General features: G+C 35.4%; 1 protein-coding gene across 1 annotated transcript; it reads left to right on the top strand.

The window, feature by feature from the left end:
- The first annotated feature begins 8,642 nt into the window (after positions 1–8,642).
- LOC126608899 (probable protein S-acyltransferase 7) lies at positions 8,643–12,703 on the top strand. The gene is made up of 6 exons (XM_050276916.1): positions 8,643–9,244; positions 9,342–9,619; positions 9,825–10,007; positions 10,698–11,006; positions 11,425–11,658; positions 11,741–12,703. Exons 2-6 carry the CDS (start codon positions 9,479–9,481, stop codon positions 12,191–12,193), a joined length of 1,320 nt encoding a protein of 439 aa, XP_050132873.1. The 5' UTR covers positions 8,643–9,244; positions 9,342–9,478; the 3' UTR covers positions 12,194–12,703.
- Positions 12,704–23,577: the final 10,874 nt, after the last annotated feature.

Raw genomic sequence — 23,577 nt, 5'->3', positions numbered from 1 at the left:
TCATCCGATCCGACGATCGAAAATTAAAAAGATGTGTGAGAAGTAAAATGAGGTGTGTGGATATCACATCCCAAGAAATATATGTTATAATATTATAAGCCATTCAATATGTGGATGACCAACCTACTACATCCCACTCATTTCACTCTACATGTCCTTCCACTAGGAGCTGCCACTGCTTACTTTTGGTGCTCCTGCTTTGCCTATAAATCAAAGGAGATACGAAGAGAATGAAGAGAAGAAAAGAACGGAAGGGAGAAGCCAAAAGGCTCATGGCAGAGAGAGGAAAAGGAGAGGAGAGAATAGAGAGAGTTATCTTTGTAATCTTATTACTTCAGATTATAAATGAAAGCATCATTACTACCCCGATGACGTACTCCAGTCACACTGACTGTAGAGGAACCTTGTAAATTTTGTGTCTTGTTTATTTATTCCACTGCACACACCGTCAATTTTACAACACGTTATCAGCACGAGAAGCTCTCGTGTCAGTGGAAAGCACAACGCCACAAATCCTGTTCACCTCTGTCGCCTGGAATCTCACAGATTAGAAAATCTTTTCATTTCATCCTAAAATCTTTGTACTACTGATTTTTTTGAAGCAAATATATATATTGTTGTATGACTGTATATCATCATTTGCAGAAGTAAAAGAGTACAAACTCAAAATTCGTAGAGAATCTGATAGCCATGAAAACAGCCTCGGAACTCCAACTTGCAGACCTCGGATTGAAATACTTTCGTCTTCAAAGTTGTTCGTCCGCCCATTATCTATAACATACCGAATTTTCAGAAAATTCCAACGGTGCGATCATTGCAGATGCCTGAAATGCCAAACCAGTTTTCAATTTCCGCAGAAAATTGGACATGCACCTTATGAGTACCAAATCTCTATTTCAGTAGCTCAGATCGAAATTGTTTCTTCACGAAAGTTGTTCAATATCCTCTTATCCATATCATACTAAAATTTGAACTAAATCTAACGGTTTGATCTTCTCATAAGTTGCAGACATTCTTGACTCCAAAACTTATGAGAACCGTTTCGACTTTTTCAAAGCTCACAGAGGAGGAACACCAATTGGAACTTATTGTTACTATTATTTCCTGAGTAACCAAGATGACTTTAGAACTTTGAAATAAAAATAAAAATAAAAGGAATCAAACAAAAGAAAGTGGCAGACCAAGAAAAAAGAAAAAACAAAAGATGAGGACTTAATCATTGCATTTCCTGTTTTGGTATATTTATGTGCATGGTGTTGGTTTAAAGTCCTATCACAAGTTCTGTTTATTTACAGTGGGTAAAATTATTACCCTTTGCTTTAAAACTTTGATATTTATGTGAATGGTGCTGAATCAAAGCCCTTGTCACAAGCTTTATTTACTTAAAAGCAATTTATTTACCATGGTTGTAATTACTGTCTATTGCTTTAATTTATTTATGGAGAAATTAGGTTCACATCCTTCTTTTTACTACTCTATTGACTAAAATCCTATTCATTTTCAATTTTTGATCAAAGTCCTTGGTATTAATAACATCATTAATTATTTGAATAATAAAATATTTTTATTTTAAATATATTCCTTTAGTGTTAAAAATGTTACAATTAGTATATTTATATTTATGGCTAAATTTTTTATAATATATATTTGTATTTTTAGTTTGTACCTATGTTTAATTTGTACCAATTTTCTTTTCATTTTTAATTTGTACTCATATATTAGTTTCTTTTTGTGCCCATCTTTTTGAAAGTTTTATTTGTGTTTGTATACCGTCACGTGACATTGTATATTTAAAAAATGATAGAAAAATTACATATGGTATATTTATGTTTTATGCCTAAACTTTGTATCATATATTTATATTTTTAGTTTGTACCCACTTTTAATTTGCAACATTTTTTTTTTAAATTTGTAGTATTTTCTTTTTAGTTTTATTTTGTACCCATGTATTAATTTCTTGTAGCGCCTATAGTTTTTAAAAATTCATTTGTACTCATAATTTTTTAATCCTTTATATGTACCCTAATTTATTTATAATGTATGCATTCATCTTTATTAATGTACCACTTTGTTATATGTGAAATGTACCAAATTTTTTGTAAAATGCACCAATTGTTTTTAACACTATGGATACATTCTTTTGCCATTTATTATTTCTTATTTTTACATAGTTTTTATCCATTTATTCAATCAAAATGTTTGAAATTTTTTATTGTAACCGTTTCTAATAGTATTATAATGAGGGATTTAAAATATATAGGATTATAAATCTCATAAAATATCAAACAATTAATGTTAAAACTATAAAAATATAAATATTAATTGTAATATAATGAGGTGTACAAAGTCAAGGGACATTGATCAAACTTTGAATACCATTAAGATTTTAGTCAAAGAATGTTAAAGATTATGGACCACATCTAAAGTATCCCTTTATTTACTGTACTTCTTTTTGTTACGATGAGTACATACTAGACCCAAAGTTTCTTGATCAGATCAGAACTTGAAGTTTCTTGATCCTCATCACATAAAATGATTAGACCCGAAGTTCCATCATGCAAAAAATCAAGAATGAAGTCCCTAGATCCTCAAGATTGGACATGAAGTTCCTTGATGAGTACCTTAAGTTTGAAGAGCCGAAGTGCCACAACTTAATTGTAATAAAGGCCATGAGAATCCTAATTCATAGGCTATTAAATAAGGACAAGAATTTCCTTGATTTATGTAAATGATGATATAATGCATATTTACTGGAGAGTTTACATCTCAAAGTTTTGATGATTATTGCATGTCATTGGGTATTGATGTTGAACACCATGTTCCTCATGTTCATAATCAAAATGATTTAGCAGAAGCATTTATTAAGCGGATGAAATTGATTACCCACGCCCTGCTCATGAAAAAGAAATTGCAAGATGGGGACATACCATTTTACATAATTCATTATTAAGTTCAGTTGAGACCAGTTGCCAACCATCAATATTTCTCAGTACAACTCGTGTTTAGGCACCAGCCAAACATTACACATTTACGAGTTTTTGGTTATGTTATTTATGTGCCTATTGCATTGTCATAATGTACTAAAATAAGGCATCGATACAAATTGGGAATTTATGTTGGATTTGATTCACCATTTATCATTCAACATTTGGAACCTTTGACTGGGGATAAATTTACCGCATGATTTGTGAACTATGATTTTGATAAGACAGTTTTCCTGCCATTAGAGGGAGAAAATAACATCATTCCAGAAGAACGATGAGAAAATATCATTCCAGAAGAATGATGAGAAAAGACCGTTCCAGAAGAACGAAGATAATTTGTTTTATTTTGATTCATAAAGCAATCAATATAAAAACGAAGTGAGAATGATTAAATGATGCAACAATATGCAAGTCAAATGCCATATGCATTTAATGATGCAATGAAAGTGATAACATCACATATATTGCTACAAATGTGCCTACAAGAATTGATATCCTTGTTGGACAAAATAATGAGGCAGTAAATGAGTTATCTATTGCACGCTTGAAGCGTGGCAAACTCTCAGACTCAAAATGTTCAGTCATTCAAAAGAAGAATAATATGGCACTATTGAATTATTGCATTCCCGAAGCATAATGGTTGCATGTCAGAAGTATGACAGTCGCCGCATGGAAACACGTCCCAGAAGGGACAATCCGCGGACATGGGAATGTTGATATCTCATGCATGAAGCATGATAGACGTATAGGTTCCAAATGACTCAACCCCCAAAAGTGGAGATTAAAATCCAAGCTCTATAACTCTTAAGAGGAGATTATGATCCATATTCTCTAAATTATGATTATCTTGGGAGAGATAGTATAATGCCCTTGAAGAGGCAATGGATATCCAAAGAAATGAAAAGTTTTTATGCATGCGCATGCACATGAGAATATGGGATCATGGATTGATGATAACCAATGATAATTTTGGTTTTTACAAGTATCTACTATATTCATCAAATGAGTTGTGTTGATATTGAGTCCCGTTCTTTTTTTTTTTCGTGAAAGGAAAAATTATTGGCCAAAGATGGAGAAAGGCAATTCCATTATAATTTTGTAAGAACGTGGAAAAATAGACATATATACTTGAATACAATACAATACAAATAGCCAAAAGATGTTGAACCTAGAATGTTACATATGGGCATTTGTAATACAGTGAAATACACTCACATGATATGACACAAGATTACTAATTGAAACCTGAAATTATACTCTGGTAAACGAGTTCATATGAATGGAGAATTATATACGAAGGGTTGTGAGTCGCCCACATCATATCTCCATAAGTAAATCCCTTAAGTATACATGGGAGCAAATTGCTCTGCATATATTCCAAAGGAAAATGTGTCATGAAGTGTAGAAAATCCCTGAAGGATTCAAATTGCTTGAAGTAAGCCCCGGAAGGGTAAAGCATGAATTATGTACTCAATACCAATGCATGGTATAAATTGCCTTAGTGAGTACTATCATTATGATATTGTTGCAACATACTAAAATCTCTTGTAAGAGTCAATAACATTAAATTAGAACTCCTGAAGAGTATATGACATTAAATTGGGACTCCTGAAGAGTCTAGAAAGATTATAAAGTGTTGAGAGAAATATTGTCTCGAACTGTAGATTGAACAATATGTCAACACAACTCTTATCCATGATGTTTATGATATTAAAGAATCATATGGATTGAAGATCATGAGTTGAACACTCAAGTGGTTATTAATATTTAGACACTAAGAAAAATCATTCATCCTCGTGAGGGAAAAGTTGATTTGATATTTGGTCCAGAAGTACCATATCTTAGTGAAGTATATGCTTTATTGTATTTGACACAATACATTGAATGAAATAAAGCTTATCTATTGATATCTCTGAGAAATTACAGACATGTACATACACATGAGTTAAAATGAACAAACAGGAGGGAACCTTCACAAAGGTTGCTTATGTGAAGCCTCAGTACTCGGAAGTACCCCAGAAGGGGAAGACACCAGAGGTTGATTATTAAACCGGTTTGAAATGATTCTGTTATCCTTGGGAGTAAGAAGTCTTGAACGGCCGACTCATCAAACCGGTTTGAAATGATTCTTCATCACAGAGTCCCTAACCGTAAGAGGACCATTTGAAGATAAGAAAGATGGGCGCCATATATTATCCTGATACGGCTAGCCTGTATTAGTCATAAGACTCAAATCTCAGCAAATGTTAGATAGACAAGCTAGTTTCAGAAATTGATGAAAGAAAAAGGTTAGATATAGTGAAATCTTAGAAATACAGTAGAGACAATTTTCACAAGTGGGAAGTTTTCAAAGTGTGCAAATTTGAATACAATCAATACCTCTATAAAAGAAGAGGCAACAGAGCCACTTGTTCAGAGATCGAAGAGGCACATCTTTCTGAATTTCAAAAACTAGATTTTCCTGAATAAAGTTCATTGGCATTTTTCAGACGCAATCTCAGTTTTTTTCGGATATCGCGTGCAACTTTGTCAAAGATCTCTGACAAAGTTGAAAATGCGTAAATCTTACTATTCCAACTACAACACTATTGCCGACAAGCGTGGATGACAAAGCCACATCCACACCACTACCTGATATTGAGAAATTCCTATATATGTCTACCTTTATCTTCCATAACAAGGCAGACCTACAAAAGTATCTAAACTCTTCATCTTCTCCGAAAATGCATCTGCAACCAAACCTCTCAACATACTCAGTTTTCTTTCTCTTCGAGAATACCTCTTCAAAACAAGTCATACCAGAGCAAGAGTACCTCATATCATCAGGGATGAGAGCAAGAGTATCTTATATCATGCAATCTCCCTATCCTTTCATTTGTCCTTGTTCTTACCTGCAAGACAAGGATAAAGAAAGCAATCAGTCAGAACCTAAAATCAACATTTCGGAAAGGAACCGATTGCCTAGAAACTTTCCTGATTGCTTACCTAGTATTGCTCTCGAGTAGCCATCTTTAACTGTTGATGGAGCTGGGCCTTCAGTCACCAAGAAGTGATGAACCATCCAAATGCAAGGGTTGCATTCCACTCCTGCATCAGGGGACAAATACTACAAGAGAAGATGCCACACATGCATGGGGGAAAACCAGGGAAAATACCACTTACACAAGGGAAACAGATAAGGCAAGTGAAAATGATACATTGAAACATGTGGAGACAAGCGCGACAAACACGTGCTAATTCATCCTCGACAAAGCCGAAGATACTTGCCACGTGAAGCTCTTCATGGTCCAATTTCATTTAAGATCAAGCCTCGAATGTCCTTGAAGAAATCACAAGTCCGATTCAAGATCAAGTGTCCACCACCCTTGAATCAAATTCCGCTCCAGATAAAAGGAGTAAATTCAGACCTTTGTTGCAAGTCTAGCAGAAAACCCTCCAGCCCAGTTCAAGAAATAGCCTGTGGAAAGTCAACAAGTACAACAGATGTGCTACTACTCATCAGGGGGAGCATCCAAAAACAGATCAAGGTTTTAACGAGTCAATCGAAGACTTATGGCCATCCAAGGGGGAATGTTATAATATTATGAGTCATTCAATGTGTGGATGGTCAACCCACTACATCCCACTCATCCCACTCTACATGTCCTTCCACTAAGAGCTGCCACTACTTGCTTTTGGTGCTCCTGCTTTGCCTATAAATCAAAGGAGATACGAAGATAATAAAGATAAGAAAAGAACGGAATAGAGAAGCCAGAAGGCTCATGGCAGAGAGAGGAAAAAGAGAAGAGAGAATAGAGAGAGTTATCTTTGTAATCTTATTGTTTCAGATTATAAATGAAAGCATCACTACTGCCTCGAGGATGTACTCCAGTCACATTGACTGTAGAGAAACCTCGTAAATTTTGTGTCTTATTCATTTATTCCACTGCACACATCGTCAATTTTACAACAATATACATTTTGTCAAACATATAAGCACTATTGTAACCATTTAAAACGTTTTAATCTTAGCCGTACATCGCAACTCACATCCATCGAGATTGTTCATGTAAAAACTAAAAACGTTTTTTAGCTGCGTTTAATAAAAAAAGTTTGAACTTCTTCTAAGTAATGGATAAACACTTTCAGTTTTAAACGCTTTCAAGTAATTTTTAAGAAATATTTACAAGTGGTAGATTAGTCTGGTAATTAGGACATTCTTTTTCAACTTACTGTATCTCAATTTTAAACCCCCTTCTTACGCCCTCAGTGTAGTTTGCACTAATAATATCATTTGTAATAAATAAATAAAAAATCTCAAAATATTTTTGGTGAAACCACTTATAAGCATAAGTGCTTCCTATAAAAAAAAAAAATTGCAAATAGTTGAAAGAAAATTTCCTTCTTAAATGTATCTCCACTCATACACTAGTTTTCTTTCCACTTATATTATAACAAATAATGTACCGACTCGTGTTCTAACATATAAAAATCTCTATTCTAAAACAATACATGAGTGGTCAAATTTACTTTTAGTTCAACTCTTCATACATACTTTCATATCCGATTACTGGTCAAAGTTTGAAATTAATTTATCAATCATTACTCTTCCGGTACATTAATAAAGGCTACTATTTTTATACTCAAATTCATCTTGACTGTGCTCGTACGCATGAAGATGCATACCCATAAATTCAAGGTCCATTTGGATTGAATAACTTTATAGAAAGAAATAATTTTGATTTGACAATATGACACTAAACCTGCAACTAAGTATTCATTGGTATATCTATTTTGTAATTCTTAGTTTCACAACAAACACATAAACAAATTGATAAAGAAATAAACATTATTGAGTTAGTCTTCATGCCTTCCAACCATTTTTTTTTTCAAATAGAAAATAGAGCATGTTTTTAAAATATAATTTTTCTCTATGATACACAACTGAGTAATCTAAAAAATGCATATAAAAACTGATAAATCTTTACGACTGTTAAATTTTTCATAAAATATATATAACCGAGTGACACGTACACATAACCAACTCCAAAAATAATGAAAAGAAAAAGGTTGCCAAAACCAGAATAACATTGGCAACTTTAGGAAAGTGATTTGCCGGCTTGCTGCTGAAATTTGTAGGCTCAAAATCGATGCATTGGGCAGCCTTATAAAGTATCTTATGCTTATTTTAATACGTGAGATCAAATCATATAATTAAAGAAAAAGTTCAAGACAAAAGACAAAGCAAAACTAAAGGGAAAGGGAGCGTCCAAGATTACAGTGCTTGGGGAGCCGAGCCGAAGGCCCAATTAAAAAGGGCATTCATCAAACGTTTAACAACTACCATAATCAAATTTGTTTATTTTTTACGTACTAACTTAAAAATTATACTTATAAAAAATAAAATAAATGAACATTGTTCAATAAGCTGAAAGTAGCGGACAATTGACAATTTCAACAAAAATTAAGATTTATCATGCATTTATTTGATACATATGAATATGAATATGAATATGAATGATTAAATAATTTCTAATTTAACTAAATTTTTACAAACATAATCTTCAAACTGTGTTGAAAATGTAGACGTGAGCGTACCAACACTGGCCAAAGTGAAAGACTCGTTTCCTTTTACTTTTGGGGACACAAATCAAATGTGATATTTCATGTCAGTTATAGTTGGTGCCTCGTGGCAAACAGGAAAACAAAGCTCCATTCCTCGTACGAGCAGAGAGAGACAGCTACTTCCCACAGTACGAGAAAGCTCCGGCGAATACCACGTTGCCTTCTATCCGTTCACTCACTCATACCTGTCATCCTCCTGTCCTCTGTCCAAGCTCATATTTTTTTCCCGACAAAAAAAAAAAAAAAAACCAACAACAAAATTCAATATACAAAAAGAGGGCAAAAAGAAAAAAATATTCGGAAAAATCGGCGAACGGAGACGTCGGGAGGGAAATCGCCACGGGAGCAGAGAGCTTTTCCCTCTCGGACGGACTTGTAATCACTACCCAACCTCTTCATACAACTCTTTGGGTTTGGAGGCAACGGGTTCCGACTCGAGCCTCGTCGCCGATCCACACCCACTTTCCGATTTCTAGCCAAACTGATCGCTTTCATGGCGTTTCAAATGCATTGAACAGAAAATCCCCTGAAAATGTTGAAATTTTAAACCCAAACCCTTCGCCGTTCCCCACTTTTCGGGCGGCAGAGCTTCGGATTCGGTTCTCTCCTCCTCCCCGTCGAAAACCCAGAAAAGAAAAATTCAAACCGGCAAAAAGGTACGTCAAAGGTTTCATTTTTTCTGAAAAATGGATATCGGTTCGGGAATTTTTTGAGCATTTTTTATTTTGTTAATCTGGGTGTGTTTGATTCTAGTTGGATGCGACGGGCATTGTGTTTTCCGAGCCGGGGCGTTGAGGGTTGGGGTGCTTGTTTGAGCGGCGGATCGTACGGTGGCTGGTGGGTCAGAATCAGATGCATTGAGGTGGAGGGATTGTAGGGAGGGAGGGGCCATGAGAAACAACGACATGGCCAGAACGCAGCACGAAAGAATGCACGCAAATGCTCTGCCTCAGCATTCTGACTCCGACCGTCGGATTATTGACGCCCCTGGCCCGTCCCTGCTGCTTTATCAAGTTTGGAAAGGAAACAATGTAGGTGATTAATCTGTGAAGACATCTAATACCAATGACATTGCATGTAAAAACAACAGAATATGAATACAAATCTATATAGCTTTCAGTTTACTTTCGTAATCCTCGCATTTTGTAGATTCAGCTGTCTTTGGATTGAATTTAGTAAAATATTGGTGCACCCTCATGGCCTTACAATGAACTGATTCCGTCTGATTTCTTGCAGAAATTTTGCTTTAATGGAAGAATTATATTGGGTCCAGATTCGAGGTCATTATTCCTTACTGTGTCCCTAATTGTGGTTCCAGTGATCCTGTTTTGCGCTTTTCTTTCGCAAGGACTAATTCATCAACTCCCGCTCTACACTGGCATTCTTATTGTGGCTTTATGTCCTGTATTAGCAGTATATGTGAGTTCTTCATCTTAGACAACTTGTTTTTCAATTATTACAACTATCAAAGATGTCACGGTAGGAGGAAAATTGAGAGAAAAGAGGAGAAATTTCAGCCATATACTTTGCAACTTTATTACCAAGGTTTATTTGAGTTAACTATCATATTGTTGTTTTTCGGCCACCAGAATATGATAATATAATGCTTGAAACTCAGATGGAGCACAAGTGTACTTAAAGATTTATTTCCGCTTTAAGGCAGAGACAATCAGTAGTTTCATTGGTTTGTAGAGATGCTCTGAAATCATAATATGTTTTGCACGTCGGGTTGATGTTGGTCAAGTTTTGATTTTTGCAACTCATCCATGAAGCGTGCGGATTCCTTCTAACCTGAGGGTCACCACCTACTTGGCGTGGCATAGGGCCATAGCGCCACACTAAGAAAGAAGTGAACTTGTGGACATAGGTGGGCAACAAGACCTGCCTGGTCTTACCCACCAATTGTTAGAACCCGTTAAATGAGTCGGTCCTATCTGTTAGTGTATGTTTTTGATCAAGTTGGTGCTGTGAAATAAGTTTATTTGCTCGACTTTTCTTTAAAGAGCATTTACGTTGTTTGCAGTGGTGAACTTTTGTAGGTATTTATAACTGAAGGTTACGTTTGGATGTATTTATAACTGAAGGTTTTTGGCTTATCAACTAGTGCAGGTTGTGATTCTTCTCTTGATTACATCTGCAAGAGATCCTGGCATTATTCCTCGTAGCTTGCATCCTCCAGAACCAGAAGATGACGGCTATGTTTCTAGTATCTCTTCTGATTGGCCAGGAAGTCAGAATGGACCTCCAGGCATACCACCCACAAAAGAAGTTATCATTAATGGCGTGATAGTTAAAACCAAATATTGTCAAACATGCATGCTATATCGCCCACCCCGATGCTCTCACTGCTCTATATGCAACAACTGCGTTGAGCGTTTTGATCACCATTGCCCATGGGTGGGGCAATGTATTGGCAAAGTATGCTTCATTTTGATTGAACTAGCATTTTAGCTGGAATTTACAGAGTTATTCAATTTTCGAATTTTGTGTTTATCTTCCGTAATATGATATAAGGTACAACCTTTTAGCGGAAGAAGCTCTCTCAGTTTGTTTTTTTTTAAATTTTTTTTTATGTGAATTTTAAGATATATATACACATATTAAAATTCAAAAAAGACCATGATGACAATGTTATCTAATTGTGCTTTGCTTCTATCAAACGAATCTCTTAGTTGTGACTTGTCAAGTTGAATGTCTTTCACTCACTACTTTCACGGTTCATGCATCTAGGGTTGTGAGTTTCCAACACTCGATTCATCTTTAGCTCAAGTGTTTGTTGGATACGTTGTTAATCTTTTCATAGTCCTTACACTGTTAAAGTTATTTCTTTTTACAGAGGAATTACAGATTCTTTTTCATGTTTGTGTCCTCCACGACCGTTCTGTGTCTCTATGTCTTTGCGTTCTGCTGGGTAAACATCATGCAGATAATGGATTATTACCATTGCAGTCTCTGGAGAGCTTTATCAAAGTCACCTGTTTCAGGAGTTCTAATTCTCTATACATTTGGAGTTGCTTGGTTTGTTGGAGGTCTCACAGGATTCCATCTCTATTTAATCCTCACTAATCAGGTTCGTTGCTCTTTACCTTTGTTGCTGCTTGGTGTTCCCTGTCTCTCTATCTCTCTTAGAGGTAATTTCCACTTGTGTGCAGACAACATATGAAAACTTTCGGTATCGGTACAATCTGAAGATGAACCCTTACAATCGTGGGTGTTTTAGCAATATTACGGAAGTCTTCTTCTCTGAAATTCCAAGATCTAAACATAACTTCAGGGAAGTGGTCAAGGGCGACACTTCTTCTGTCTACACCACTTCAATGCCATCAGGCCATCCCATGAGCCCAGAGATGCCCAAAGCAAGTTCTGACATAGAAATGGGAAAACGAAAAGCTGTTGCTGCTGAAGATCTGGAGGATATACAAACTCAGATTGATAGTGTTGGTGGATTGCAGCGGTGTGAGATCCAGCCAAGACGTACAAAATGGGATCACAAAGCCAACTGGGGGAGCTCTCCTGATATACAAATGTTGGCTGCGGAGTTTGGAATGGAACATGGTTCAACAGGCAGACAGAAAATTGAAGGGAGTATTAATCTGAAGAGCTAAATGATTGGTTAGAAATTGATGTTCTAGTCTTACAGCCAAGATAACAGCTGCTAACCTGGAGGATCGTAATTGGTTACCGACATAGTGCTGAACTCCCCTGTTGGAAGGACGCCATCACAATCCAGTTCTCCATGGTAGGAATAAGAGCTCTGATTCAGATAAGTAGGAAGAGGAGCTTGCATAGAATCAAACTGCCTTTATGGATACTTTGGGTCAAGTGTAGTGTTATAACGTTTTCAGCGAAACTAAGGTCCGCATCTACTCTATACATTATTCTTTATCAAATAACGGAAAAGCCTGTAGATTGTGGTTAGAGGTCCGGTGGTGGATTTGGTTCATGCGAGGGTTCAAGATTCATAGACATTTATGTGAGTTGTTTTCCCTTTTTAAGTTGGAAAGAACTGAAACTAATTGTTCTCCCAGAAATTAGACATGTGTAAACATTCTCCTGTGAAACTTTGTGTAATATATAGATTGGTGATGCACAAAATCGGATTGACTTTAGAACAACGTAAAGTGTTGAGGTGTGACATTCGCAAGGTTGCTTCGGTCACCTAGTGTAGGTAATATGTAAAGAGATAGAGATAAATAAGCAAACACAAGATGTACGTGGTTCACCTTTAGTTGGGCTATGTCCACGAGGGTATAGGAGTTCTCATTAATAATGTAGAGTTTACATAATACAAGGATTGAAGCATAATCATCATTAGTGTGTTCTAATAATGGATTAAGTAGAATAATAGCGTTAGAAATTAGTTGTAAGAAAATGGTCTCCTTTTATAGTTGAGGAGAGTCTCATGCTTTCGTCTGTTGTCGATGTGGGACTCTCTGGGAGTTTTATTCTGATGTTGACACTTGTAGCATTGTGGTTGGCCTCCTGGTTGGAGAGAAACTCTTATGCTTGGGCAGGGGTGCCTCAACGCGAACCTTTAGGTATAAAGTTGACCTTAGCTTGGTAGTTGGGGAATTAATGAAGTAAGGTACAAACATAATGAACTTTATCTCTCAAAGTTTAACCATTGAGGCCCTCAGGAATCTAGTTAGGAGAGTGTACAAGGGTAGCGGCTGCATGTTTGACGTATAATGGTCGCTTGTGTGTTCCGCTGAAAATGCCGAGGCTTTTGCTGCTAGAGATCGAGCAATTTACGCGGGTGCCGTAGATGACTCTTATTACAAGCCATATTTTAAGGTTACTCTACCTAGTTAATAGTGATAGAGATTAGAGAATGTTTTTGTCGAAAGTTTTATGCATGTTCATAGAGGGAAATAGTGTAGTCCCCAGATTAGCTTGTTAGGGTTAAGGAGCCTTTAAACTTTTGGGCTCTATTTGGAAGATTTATTTAATTCAGATTAAGGATGGCAATGGTTTGATTTGGAGACGAAAATGCTATATTCATCCCCATAACTACGAAAATTAACTATATTCATAACTGTAAATTAATCATCGGGGATTATTCATAGCCATACCCACCGGGTAACGGATTTTTCATCGGTTAATGGTTATATCCATCTTCGTCAAAATAAAAAAAGATTATATTTATTCAATTGACGCACAATAATTTAGTAATACTATTTTCGTCATTAAATAGCCATATCTAATAGTAAAAACAATAACAATGAATGTATTTTGTTGGGTATAAAAATAAGGGTATTTAATAAAACTTTGATGATGTGAGCTGTTGATATCTCCCATAAGCATTACGTTTGGTGCATAATGAAATAGTATAGGGTTTGATGCATAATGAATATAGTATTGAGTTCGATGAATACTAAATATATTATGCGGTGAATAATGAATGTTGGGTCCACTTCACGTCGAATTTTAACGATCCGAACAACTTATTTTATAAGTCTCGATTTCTAGATCATCCTTGCAAAATTTCAATTTAATCCGAAATCAGTTGCCTATTTAATTATCACGTTGAAATTTCATTATTGCTTAGAAAACAAAGTGTTCGTCAATTTCTTTAAACTGAATTCGATACTTTAAATATTTTCGATTTGGCTACTATTTTGTAAGAATGGTATATGAGGTGCAAATTAAAAAATAGATTGTACGAATCATTAAAATTGATGTAGTTTGGGCCCAACAACTAATCCTTGTTTTTATAAAAAAAAAAAAATGGAGATCATTTTCCTTAAAGGCTTCTTATATGTATGTGTGTGTGTATATATATATATATTACATAATACTATTATATATTATTCGGTTTGGATTCGGAGACGGATACAGATTGAGGACCCTATAACTATATCCACAACTATAACCGATTAAAGTTCACGGTTTTTCTCCATATCCATAATATACCCAAATATGCTCCATTCAGACTGTTATCCACGTTTATCGGATTTAACAATTTGAATTACCATCCCTAATTTAGATCCAACTTAATTAAAATTCATTCCCTTTCGAGAGGAAAAGAAAAGAAGTTAGAACACGGGAACCTAGTTCCTTTTATCGAGCATAATAATGCGAATTCAAGCAGTTTGAACTCTCGGTCTGAAAAGTGCTGAAACAAGTTTCGAACAGCATAGAAATTGCTCCTTATCTCTCTCTCTCTCTGTGTGTGGATGAACATGCCTAAAACTTCATATCGTTAAAATGTTCCAGTTCAAATCAAACATCCTCCACATATATTACAAACCTAATCTCTGAGAAATCTTCATATCTCAAAGGTCATCCCAACCTTTGAGAAGCCTAGTCCGTGGGATTGCCATCACCTCATCTCCTTGCCTAATTTTTTTTCGCAAGAAACTGTAGGCATAGTTGACAACTATCTTCTTGAACATCGATGAATTCTCTTCTGTTACCACCTCATCTCCTAGATGTGCTATCCAGTGCTCCATGGCCACTTGCACAAAGGACTGCACGCAAAGTAAAATGTTTTGTGCACGAAAGTGGTAGCACACAAATTACTGATTGGATTCCGCTCACTGCAGAAAGGACTGCATGCAAATTAAAATGTTTTTTATCTCTCTAGCAAGAAAAATGTTAAAGGATACAATCATCATGCATTTATTGGTTCAACAAGTCCAGAATTCCATGCCATGAAACTAGTATTCATCCTTACCACTTGGGCTAAGCCAAAGGTAAAGAACGGATTTTTGAAGTCTTCGGCTTAACCCAAGTGTATATATAAACCAAATTGCTCACAAAATGCAATTTTATGGCTAATCCAATGGCATGCATGAACAGACATTGCTTGTGAATTAGTGTCGGGGCCACACAAATTAACATATTGAGAACACATTAGGCAATATCTATCACACAACCACTAGTTTCCTCACACCAGTTTTGGCTCCAAGTTACTCTTAAAGCAAGACTTATTTGTTCATTTTAGATCACAGATTCACAAACACTGTGATCTCATATCTCATAGGTCATTCCAACCCTGAGAAGCCGAGTCCGTGGGATTCTCATGATTTACTCCCCTTGCCGATAGTTTTTACTCAAGAAACTGTAGGCATGGTTGACAACTAGCAAGTCCTGCCACACAATGGTGTAGCCAGAAATTATTCGGTGGGTACGCTATGCTAAAATTATTATACGAATCAAATTTTTAATCTTTTGTTGCCTACATAAAGTTATATAATAGTAAACCTGAAAGTAATAATTTGAAGTAAAAAATTTATACTATGTTTCTAGACTTCTAGCTTTCAAAACTTTCAAGTGAATAAAATAAGGAACCAATTGTGGTATGGAAGTTTTAATTTAATACTACTATATTAAAGTGATGAGTTTATTTAACATTTATTAGCTCTTATTTTCCTTAAAAGTAGCTTTAAGATCCAAATTTTCATTTGCTAAGTAGAATATAACAATTAAAATTCATAAAATAGTCCAAAGATTAATATTTTAAAGCTTAAAGATCCTAGGCAGCCTTGTACTTGGCTCTGCTAGTGCTGCCACACTCGCTTTGGGAGCGAGTCTGACCACACTACTACAAAAAACACTTTGCGCGATGAAATAAGTTTGTTGCGCAAAATACAATTTCGTCACGCAAAACCTTGTGCGACGAAAGTTTGGACAAAAATTAATCTTCGTCGTGCAAAGTAGCTTTGCGAGAGGAAATATTTCAAGTTTTTAAATTTTTTTAATTAAAATAAATTAATTTAGTATTTTATGCGACGGAATATTTTGTCACGCAAGGTTTTTGACTTTTTGTTTTATTATTTCTCTTATATTAATTATTTTGAATTTTTACTTTTTTAATTTAATTTAATTGTATGATTTTATTTTTTTAATTACTTCAATTTAAATTAACATATTCAAAATAAAATTACATATGAAAAATAGTGATCAAATTATCCAATATATATAATATATTCAAAATGTACACATAAATGAACAAAGTACAATAATAAAATCCTAATACAAGTCTATTGTGGTGGTAGTGGCAGGGGATATGTTTCGATAGCATCCTAATCCTCAACTTTAGCCATCAAAATCTCGACGATTCTCTACTAAAAAACAAATATGGTCAAATAACAAAAAAAATAACAGAAAATTGGCATAATCTCCCCTAAAATTGGTATATCCCAAATCTGATCCCATACTTCACTCCTCACCCTAAACTCGACCCTAAACCCTGCACAAAATCAAAACTAACTCCAAAAACACATATTAATGAAAAAAACATTGGGGAGAATATACCTTTTGGCAAGATTGAGAGTGAGTGAGAATGAAAGGGAGGAGTGAGTGTGAGAGAATTAGAGGAGATAGTGAGAGAGAGAGAGATGAGAGAGTGAGTGTGAGAGAGAGGGTCAAATTTGAGGAGAGGGAAAGAGAGAGGCGAGCTAAGATGTTACATCCCGGGCCGAGCCCCCACCACATCCCGGGCTCGACTCTACCGTAGCACGATATTGTCCGTTTTGGGCCCCGACCACGCCTTCATGGTTTTATTTCTGGGAACTCACGCTAGCAGAACTTCCCAGTGGGTCACCCATCTTGGGATTGCTCTCGCGCGAACTCACTTAACTTCAGAGTACCTACGGAACCCAAAGCCAGTGAGCTCCCAAAAGGCCTCGTGCTAGGTAGAGATGATAATATACATATAAGGCTTACAGAATTCTTACCCATAGGTGATGTGAGATCTTACAATCCACCTCTCTTAAGGGCCCGACGTCCTCGTCGGCACATTTCCGGCCAGGGATTGGCCCTGATACCAAATTGTCACATCCCGGCCCGGGCCCCCACCATATCGAGGGCTCAACTCCACCGTAGCACGATATTGTCCGCTTTGGGCCCCGACCACGCCTTCACGGTTTTGTTTCTGGGAACTCACGCGAGCAGAACTTCCCAGTGGGTCACCCATCCTAGGATTGCTTTCGCGCGAACTCGCTTAACTTCAGAGTTCTTACGGAACCCGAAGCCAGTGAGCTTCTACAAGGCCTCATGCTAGGTAGAGATGAGAATATACATATAAGGCTTACAGGATCTTCAACCTGGGTGATGTGGGATCTTACATAAGAGTAGAGAAAGACATTGAGAAAATGGTGGAAGAGTTATTTTGGTTTTAAAAACCGTATCACTTTGCGCAACGAAATATTGGTCGCTCAAAGTCTTAAAAAAATTATAAAAAACTAATTCCCGCGTCCCATTTTTGGTGCCCGCCTAAATTTTTAGAGTTTTGCGTGACGAAGTGTTGGTCGTGCAAAGTTTGACGAAGTGTTGCGCGATGAAAAATAGGTCGCACATAGTCTTAAAAAAAATAAAAATAAAAAATAAAAAATCCCGTATCCCATTTTTGGCTCCCGTCCAAATTTAAGGATTTTGCACAATGAAATATTGGTCGCGCAATGTCACATCCTGACTCCGCAGTAGCAAGATATTGTCCGCTTTGAGCCATGCCCTCACGTATTTGTTCTTGGGCAAGATAACCTCACTACCCAAAACGCGTCATGCTAGGAAGACATGGGCATGTACATATAAGGCCAAGGACCAACCATCACCCTGCTGATGTGGGATACTACAATCCACATCCCTTAGGGAGACTAACGTCCTCGTCGGCACATTTGAACAGACAGTGAGTCTAGCTCTGATACCAAATTGTCACATCTGACTCCACCGTAGCACGATATTGTCCACTATGGGCCACGCCCTCACGGATTTGTTTCTGGGCAAAAGAACCTCACTACCCAAAACGCGTCATGCTAGGAAGAGAGGGGCATATGCATATAAGGCCAGAGACCAACCTTTACCCCACCGATGTGGGATACTACACGCAAAGTCTTAAATTTTTTTTTTTAAATTCAAAAATTTCCCGAGTCCCATTTGGTGCCCGTCAAAATTTTTAGAGTTTTGCGCGAAGAAGTGTTGGTCGCGCAAAGTCTTAAATTTAAAACAAAAAAAAAAACTCCCGCGTCCCATTTTTAGCCCTCATCCAAATTTAAGGATTTTGTGTGATGAAATATTTATAAAAATAATTGTTATGAATAATAAAAAATAAAATAATTTTATTTTACAATTTAAAATATAAATAAATAAAAATAAATAAGGTTTAGGCGACCAAATGTGTATTTGTCGCGCAAAGAAAATAACAAAAAATAAAGAAATAATTTAGTTTAACAATATAAAACATAAAAATAAATAAAAAATAAGTAAATAAGTGGCGATGAAATATTGATATTCATCGAGCAAAGTTTTGAAAAAATAATAAAAACTTATGAAAACAACTATATCTTAAAATTTATAATATAAAATAAAATAAAATAAATAAATTGGTTTGCGCAACGCGTGTTCACATTATGACGTCACGCTATTGGTTTTTGCACAACAACCCCATTGTGGCGTCGCACAAGTTATATATATTTTTTTAAAAAAATTATTATAAAGTTTACTGAAAATGTGACTTTACTCCCTTCAAATTCAATTTTTTTTTACATAAAACCCGCAATAATATATTTTTCTAACAAAAACCCGATCCGAACTACAATAATAATTTTAAAGCTACTAATAAATATATATACCATTCAATTTCTTAAGTGTTATATGTACAAAATAAATAAATTTAAAGTTACTTAATTTATATAGACACACACACACACACCATTCAACGATCCAACCGTCTATGTTTGTATATACTTTGAGATTGTATAAACCAAAAATCACAAAAAAAAAAAAAAAACATTCTAAGAGTAAGTAACGGAACAAAACTTTTCGACGGTTATAAATCAAAAATCACGATTTAACGATTATTTTAACTCCAATTTTGATGTTTTTTTACAGTTACACTCCTTGACCCTATATGAATACAATGAATGAATTCGATCTTCAATTTAAAATATTTACACTAGTGGATACCACAAAATCTTATGTTATACTTAATGAAAGTATAAATAAACTTTTAAGTGTTAGTGAATCTATTGTTTTGATGGGATACGCATTCTACGAAACTAGTTTCAACGATCCAACTGTCAAACTTGTTTGTATATACTTCGAGATCGCATACACCAAAAATTGCAAAAAACAAACATTCAAAGATCAAGTAACGGGACAAAACTTTTCGACGGTTATAAACGAAAAATCACGATTTAATGTTTATTTTAACTCTGATTTTGATTATTTTTTTTACCGCTACACTCTTTAACCCTATATGAATATAATGAATAAATTTGATCTTCAATTTAAAATATTTACACTAGTGGATACCACAAAATCTTATGTTATACTTAATGAAAATATAAATAAACTCAAAAGTGTTAGTGACTCTATTGTTTTGAAGGGATACGCATTCTACAAAACTAGTTTCAAAGATCCAACCGTCAAACTTGTTTGTTTATACTTTGAGATCGCATACGCAAAAAATCACAAAAAACAAATATTCAGAGATCTGGTAACGGGACAAAATTTTTTGACGGTTATAAATGAAAAATCACGATTTAACAGTTATTTTAACTCCGATTTTGATGATTTTTTACAACTACACTCCCTGACCCTATATGAATACAATGACTGAATTTGATCTTCAATTAAAAATATTTACACTAGTGGATTATGTTATATTTAATGAAAGTATAAATAAACTCTTAATTGTTAGTGAATCTATTGTTTTAATGGGATACGCATTCTACGAAACTAGTTTCAATGATCCAACCGTCAAACTTGTTTGTATATACTTCGAGATCATATACGCCAAAAATCGAAAAAAAAAAACATTCAGAGACCAAGTAATGGGACAAAACTTTTTGACGGTTATAAACGAAAAATCACGATTTAATGGTTATTTCAACTCCAATTTTGATGATTTTTTACAGCTACACTCCTTGACCCTATATGAATACAATGAACTAATTCGATCATCAATTTAAAAAATATATTTTCTAACAAAAACCCGATCCGAACTAAAATAATAAATTTAAAGTCACTTAATAAATATATATACCGTTCAATTTCTTAAGTGTTATACGTACAAAATAAAAAAACGAAAATAAATTGGTTTAGGCGACGAAATATTTGGATTACATCACGCAAAGATTTTAAAAATTAATTATTTTATTTTATTTATTTTTGTAAAGACTTTGCGCAACGAAGTTTAGTATTTCGTCGCACAAAATTTTGTCGCGCAAAGTCACTTTGCGCGACGATGTGTGTTTCATTGCGCAAGGGTTTTTTTTACTAGTGCTAGTAAATTTCTTACTGGTAAACAGCCAGGGTCATTAGTCATTGATAATCTCCTTTGAGAAAGGATCCTTGCCGGATCTTCCAATCACATTCGTTCATCGTGCATCGTGCGTCGTGCGGTCAGTTTTTGTTAGATACTGTTTATATTCAATTTTAAATTAAAAAAATTACAATTATTTCTGATGGCACAATGTACGATAAACGGATGTGATTTGAGGATCCCCGAGATCCTCATAAAGAGGATCCGGCAAGGATCCTCACTCATCTCTTTTGAAGCAAGATCATGTCACTTGCTATTGTGTTCAAAACTTTGATTATGTACCATGGTTATGTTGAAATGAACATAAGAGTTTTCGATGGGACGGTGATAGGATCAATTGTGCACTCGCGTAAATTGATCAATTGCACATAGTATTTTGCATTTCTTGACCTTAATGGATGAGTTTATACATCATGAATGGTCTCCTTTCACACTACAGTACATTGTAAACGTTATAGTAAAAAAAATGGTGGCACTATCCACACATCTTTTTTTGTTTTTTTGTTTTTTGTTTTGGTACTTTTCACACTCTCTATTAATTTCTGTTATTTGATCGTCTTTAATTCATTTAATTCAATGACAAAAAATTAAGAGTAATGTGCAGAAGATAAAAATAAGTGTGGATAACACCACCCTAAAAAAAGAATTATTGTATTAGAAAGGAATTTGAAATTGGATTATATGCTCTAGGTCCATATTCAATTCTAAAACTTCATACGTTCTAGAAATTTCTTGGGGCACATTAAGGGAAAATGTCGCATCGTCGTAGGTTGTATACATCCGTGTCCATTAACATGTTAGATTTACTCGGTCGAAAAAAGGTGAATCACCGAATGTATACACCCATATGTCAATATCTATAAAGGACATGAATAATAATATAAAATATTAACGTGGTTTGACCGTGATCACACAAAATAGGAGAGTACGGGAGGACACCGAAAATGAAAGTGCAGACAATCCTTGTCCATCTATAAATGCAAAGACACTAGAATTTCTTGAAGCGCAGGGGTGGCGAGTCCAATAAAAAAGACACCAATCCGACTGAAAAATCAAGAAGAAACCAAACACTACAGCCAGACCCTGACTAGTGACTATTTTTGTGTGTCATAAAGGCCATATTTTTGTGTCATACATGCTATATTTTTGTGTGCCCGCGCGTGTTTTTATAAGAATTCTACGTACTTGAACTAAACTTAATAATATCTTCATCAAGGGGAAACATTTACAAAAATATACAGCAACCAAATTGCTCACAAAAAGCAATTTTATGGCTAATCCAATTGTTGACTTTTGTGTATATTCCTGTAATCTTAGGATTCTTAGCATAGGAAAACTAATGAAAAGGGTTTGAAAACTTTGAATTTTAATGATAAGGACAAAATAAAGGGTAAAGTGAATAGTACCAAGATTGACTTTTTAGTGTAAAAATGTGGTTTTTCGTTAAAGTGAATAGTACCGGGTGCTTTTCGTTAAAGTTCCCTAGTATGATTTCATGTAATTATTTCTTTCCTTATTGATATGATTGTAACATCCTATAAATGCTTCCTTGAAAGATGAATAGACACACAATACTATTCCAAAAGCATTCTCTTATTGGCACCAGAGCCTAGGTTAAATATATATATATAAATCGCGCACAATGCGTAGAACCAAGAACCACCAGCAGCGCAGCCAATTGTGTAGTTCACCGTCAAACCAGCAAGTGACGTCGTCGTCGTTGACCCAAGTTCACCGAGCTAATTCTCGCATCCACCTAGACTAGTGAGTGATCCCGTTGTTGTTGACCCAAATGCACCGAGCAGATCGTTGCAGCCACCCACCACTACCCGCTATTGCATCACGTGGCCACAAACCGAGGTCCAAAACCCAGAAATTACTGCTGCAAATCCCTATTGAGAACTACCACATGTGTCTGCAATTTCGTTTGCACCAAAGACGAGACCCATAAAATGGCTGCTAACCACCTTGAACATATCATTCCCGCACCCACACCTGATCTGTTCTAGTCACACTTGTCTATATCAAATAAACACCATTGCTGCCTGAAACTCACACCAGAATCATAAACTTGTGTGCACACGTACCAATCTGTAGCCCAACCCGTGTTATGCAAAACTAATTTTTTGTGATCTGTAATTTTCTTGCTTTGTCGTGCTTCGAAGGAAGTCCACAGGAGTAAGGAAAGAAAAAAGAAAAAGGAAAAAAAAAAGAAAAAAGGAAAAAAAGAAAAGAGAAAAAATAGTTTGTCTTTTTTGGGCTACTGTTTGTTTTTCCAGGGGTCTCACATTGTTTGACCTAGTTGGTTTGGAATCTTGGCCCTATCAATCACCTCAGACGTTGCATTCAACTCATGTGGAGCAATGACATGCTGGACTCGTCATCCCCACTGTAATGAGTCATGTGCATTGATTACCGAAGTTAAGGTAAATTCTGATCATACAAGTAATGATGGTAAGGCTTTAAAGGTTTCTGCATCTGTTCCGAATAATATATGGATAATTGATTCTGATGCTACTGAACATATGACTTGTGATTCTAGACAGGTACAAACACTAAACCCATCCACCAAAACTAACTGAGTGTTGTGAATGGTAATGTTGCCCCCATTATAGGGGAATGTGTTGTCTTTCTTTATGATACCCTTAATCTTGATTCCATACTTCTTGTTCTTTCTCTTGACCATAATTTATTATATGTTGCTCAAATAACTGTCGCCCT

The sequence above is a fragment of the Malus sylvestris genome, chromosome 16 (assembly GCF_916048215.2).
Source record: "Malus sylvestris chromosome 16, drMalSylv7.2, whole genome shotgun sequence".
NCBI classification, from domain to species: Eukaryota; Viridiplantae; Streptophyta; class Magnoliopsida; order Rosales; family Rosaceae; genus Malus; species Malus sylvestris.
The sequence above is the reverse complement of the archived record's forward strand: the minus strand, read 5'-3'. Positions and strand labels throughout refer to the sequence as shown.

Bases quoted from the DNA above. Each gene is read 5' to 3' on its own strand.
- LOC126608899 (XM_050276916.1), top strand. From the start codon at position 9,479: ATGAGAAACAACGACATGGCCAGAACGCAGCACGAAAGAATGCACGCA. The intron at 9,620-9,824 runs GTAGGTGATTAA...GATTTCTTGCAG, and splicing joins AAGTTTGGAAAGGAAACAAT to AAATTTTGCTTTAATGGAAG. The intron at 11,007-11,424 runs GTATGCTTCATT...TTCTTTTTACAG, and splicing joins TGGGGCAATGTATTGGCAAA to AGGAATTACAGATTCTTTTT.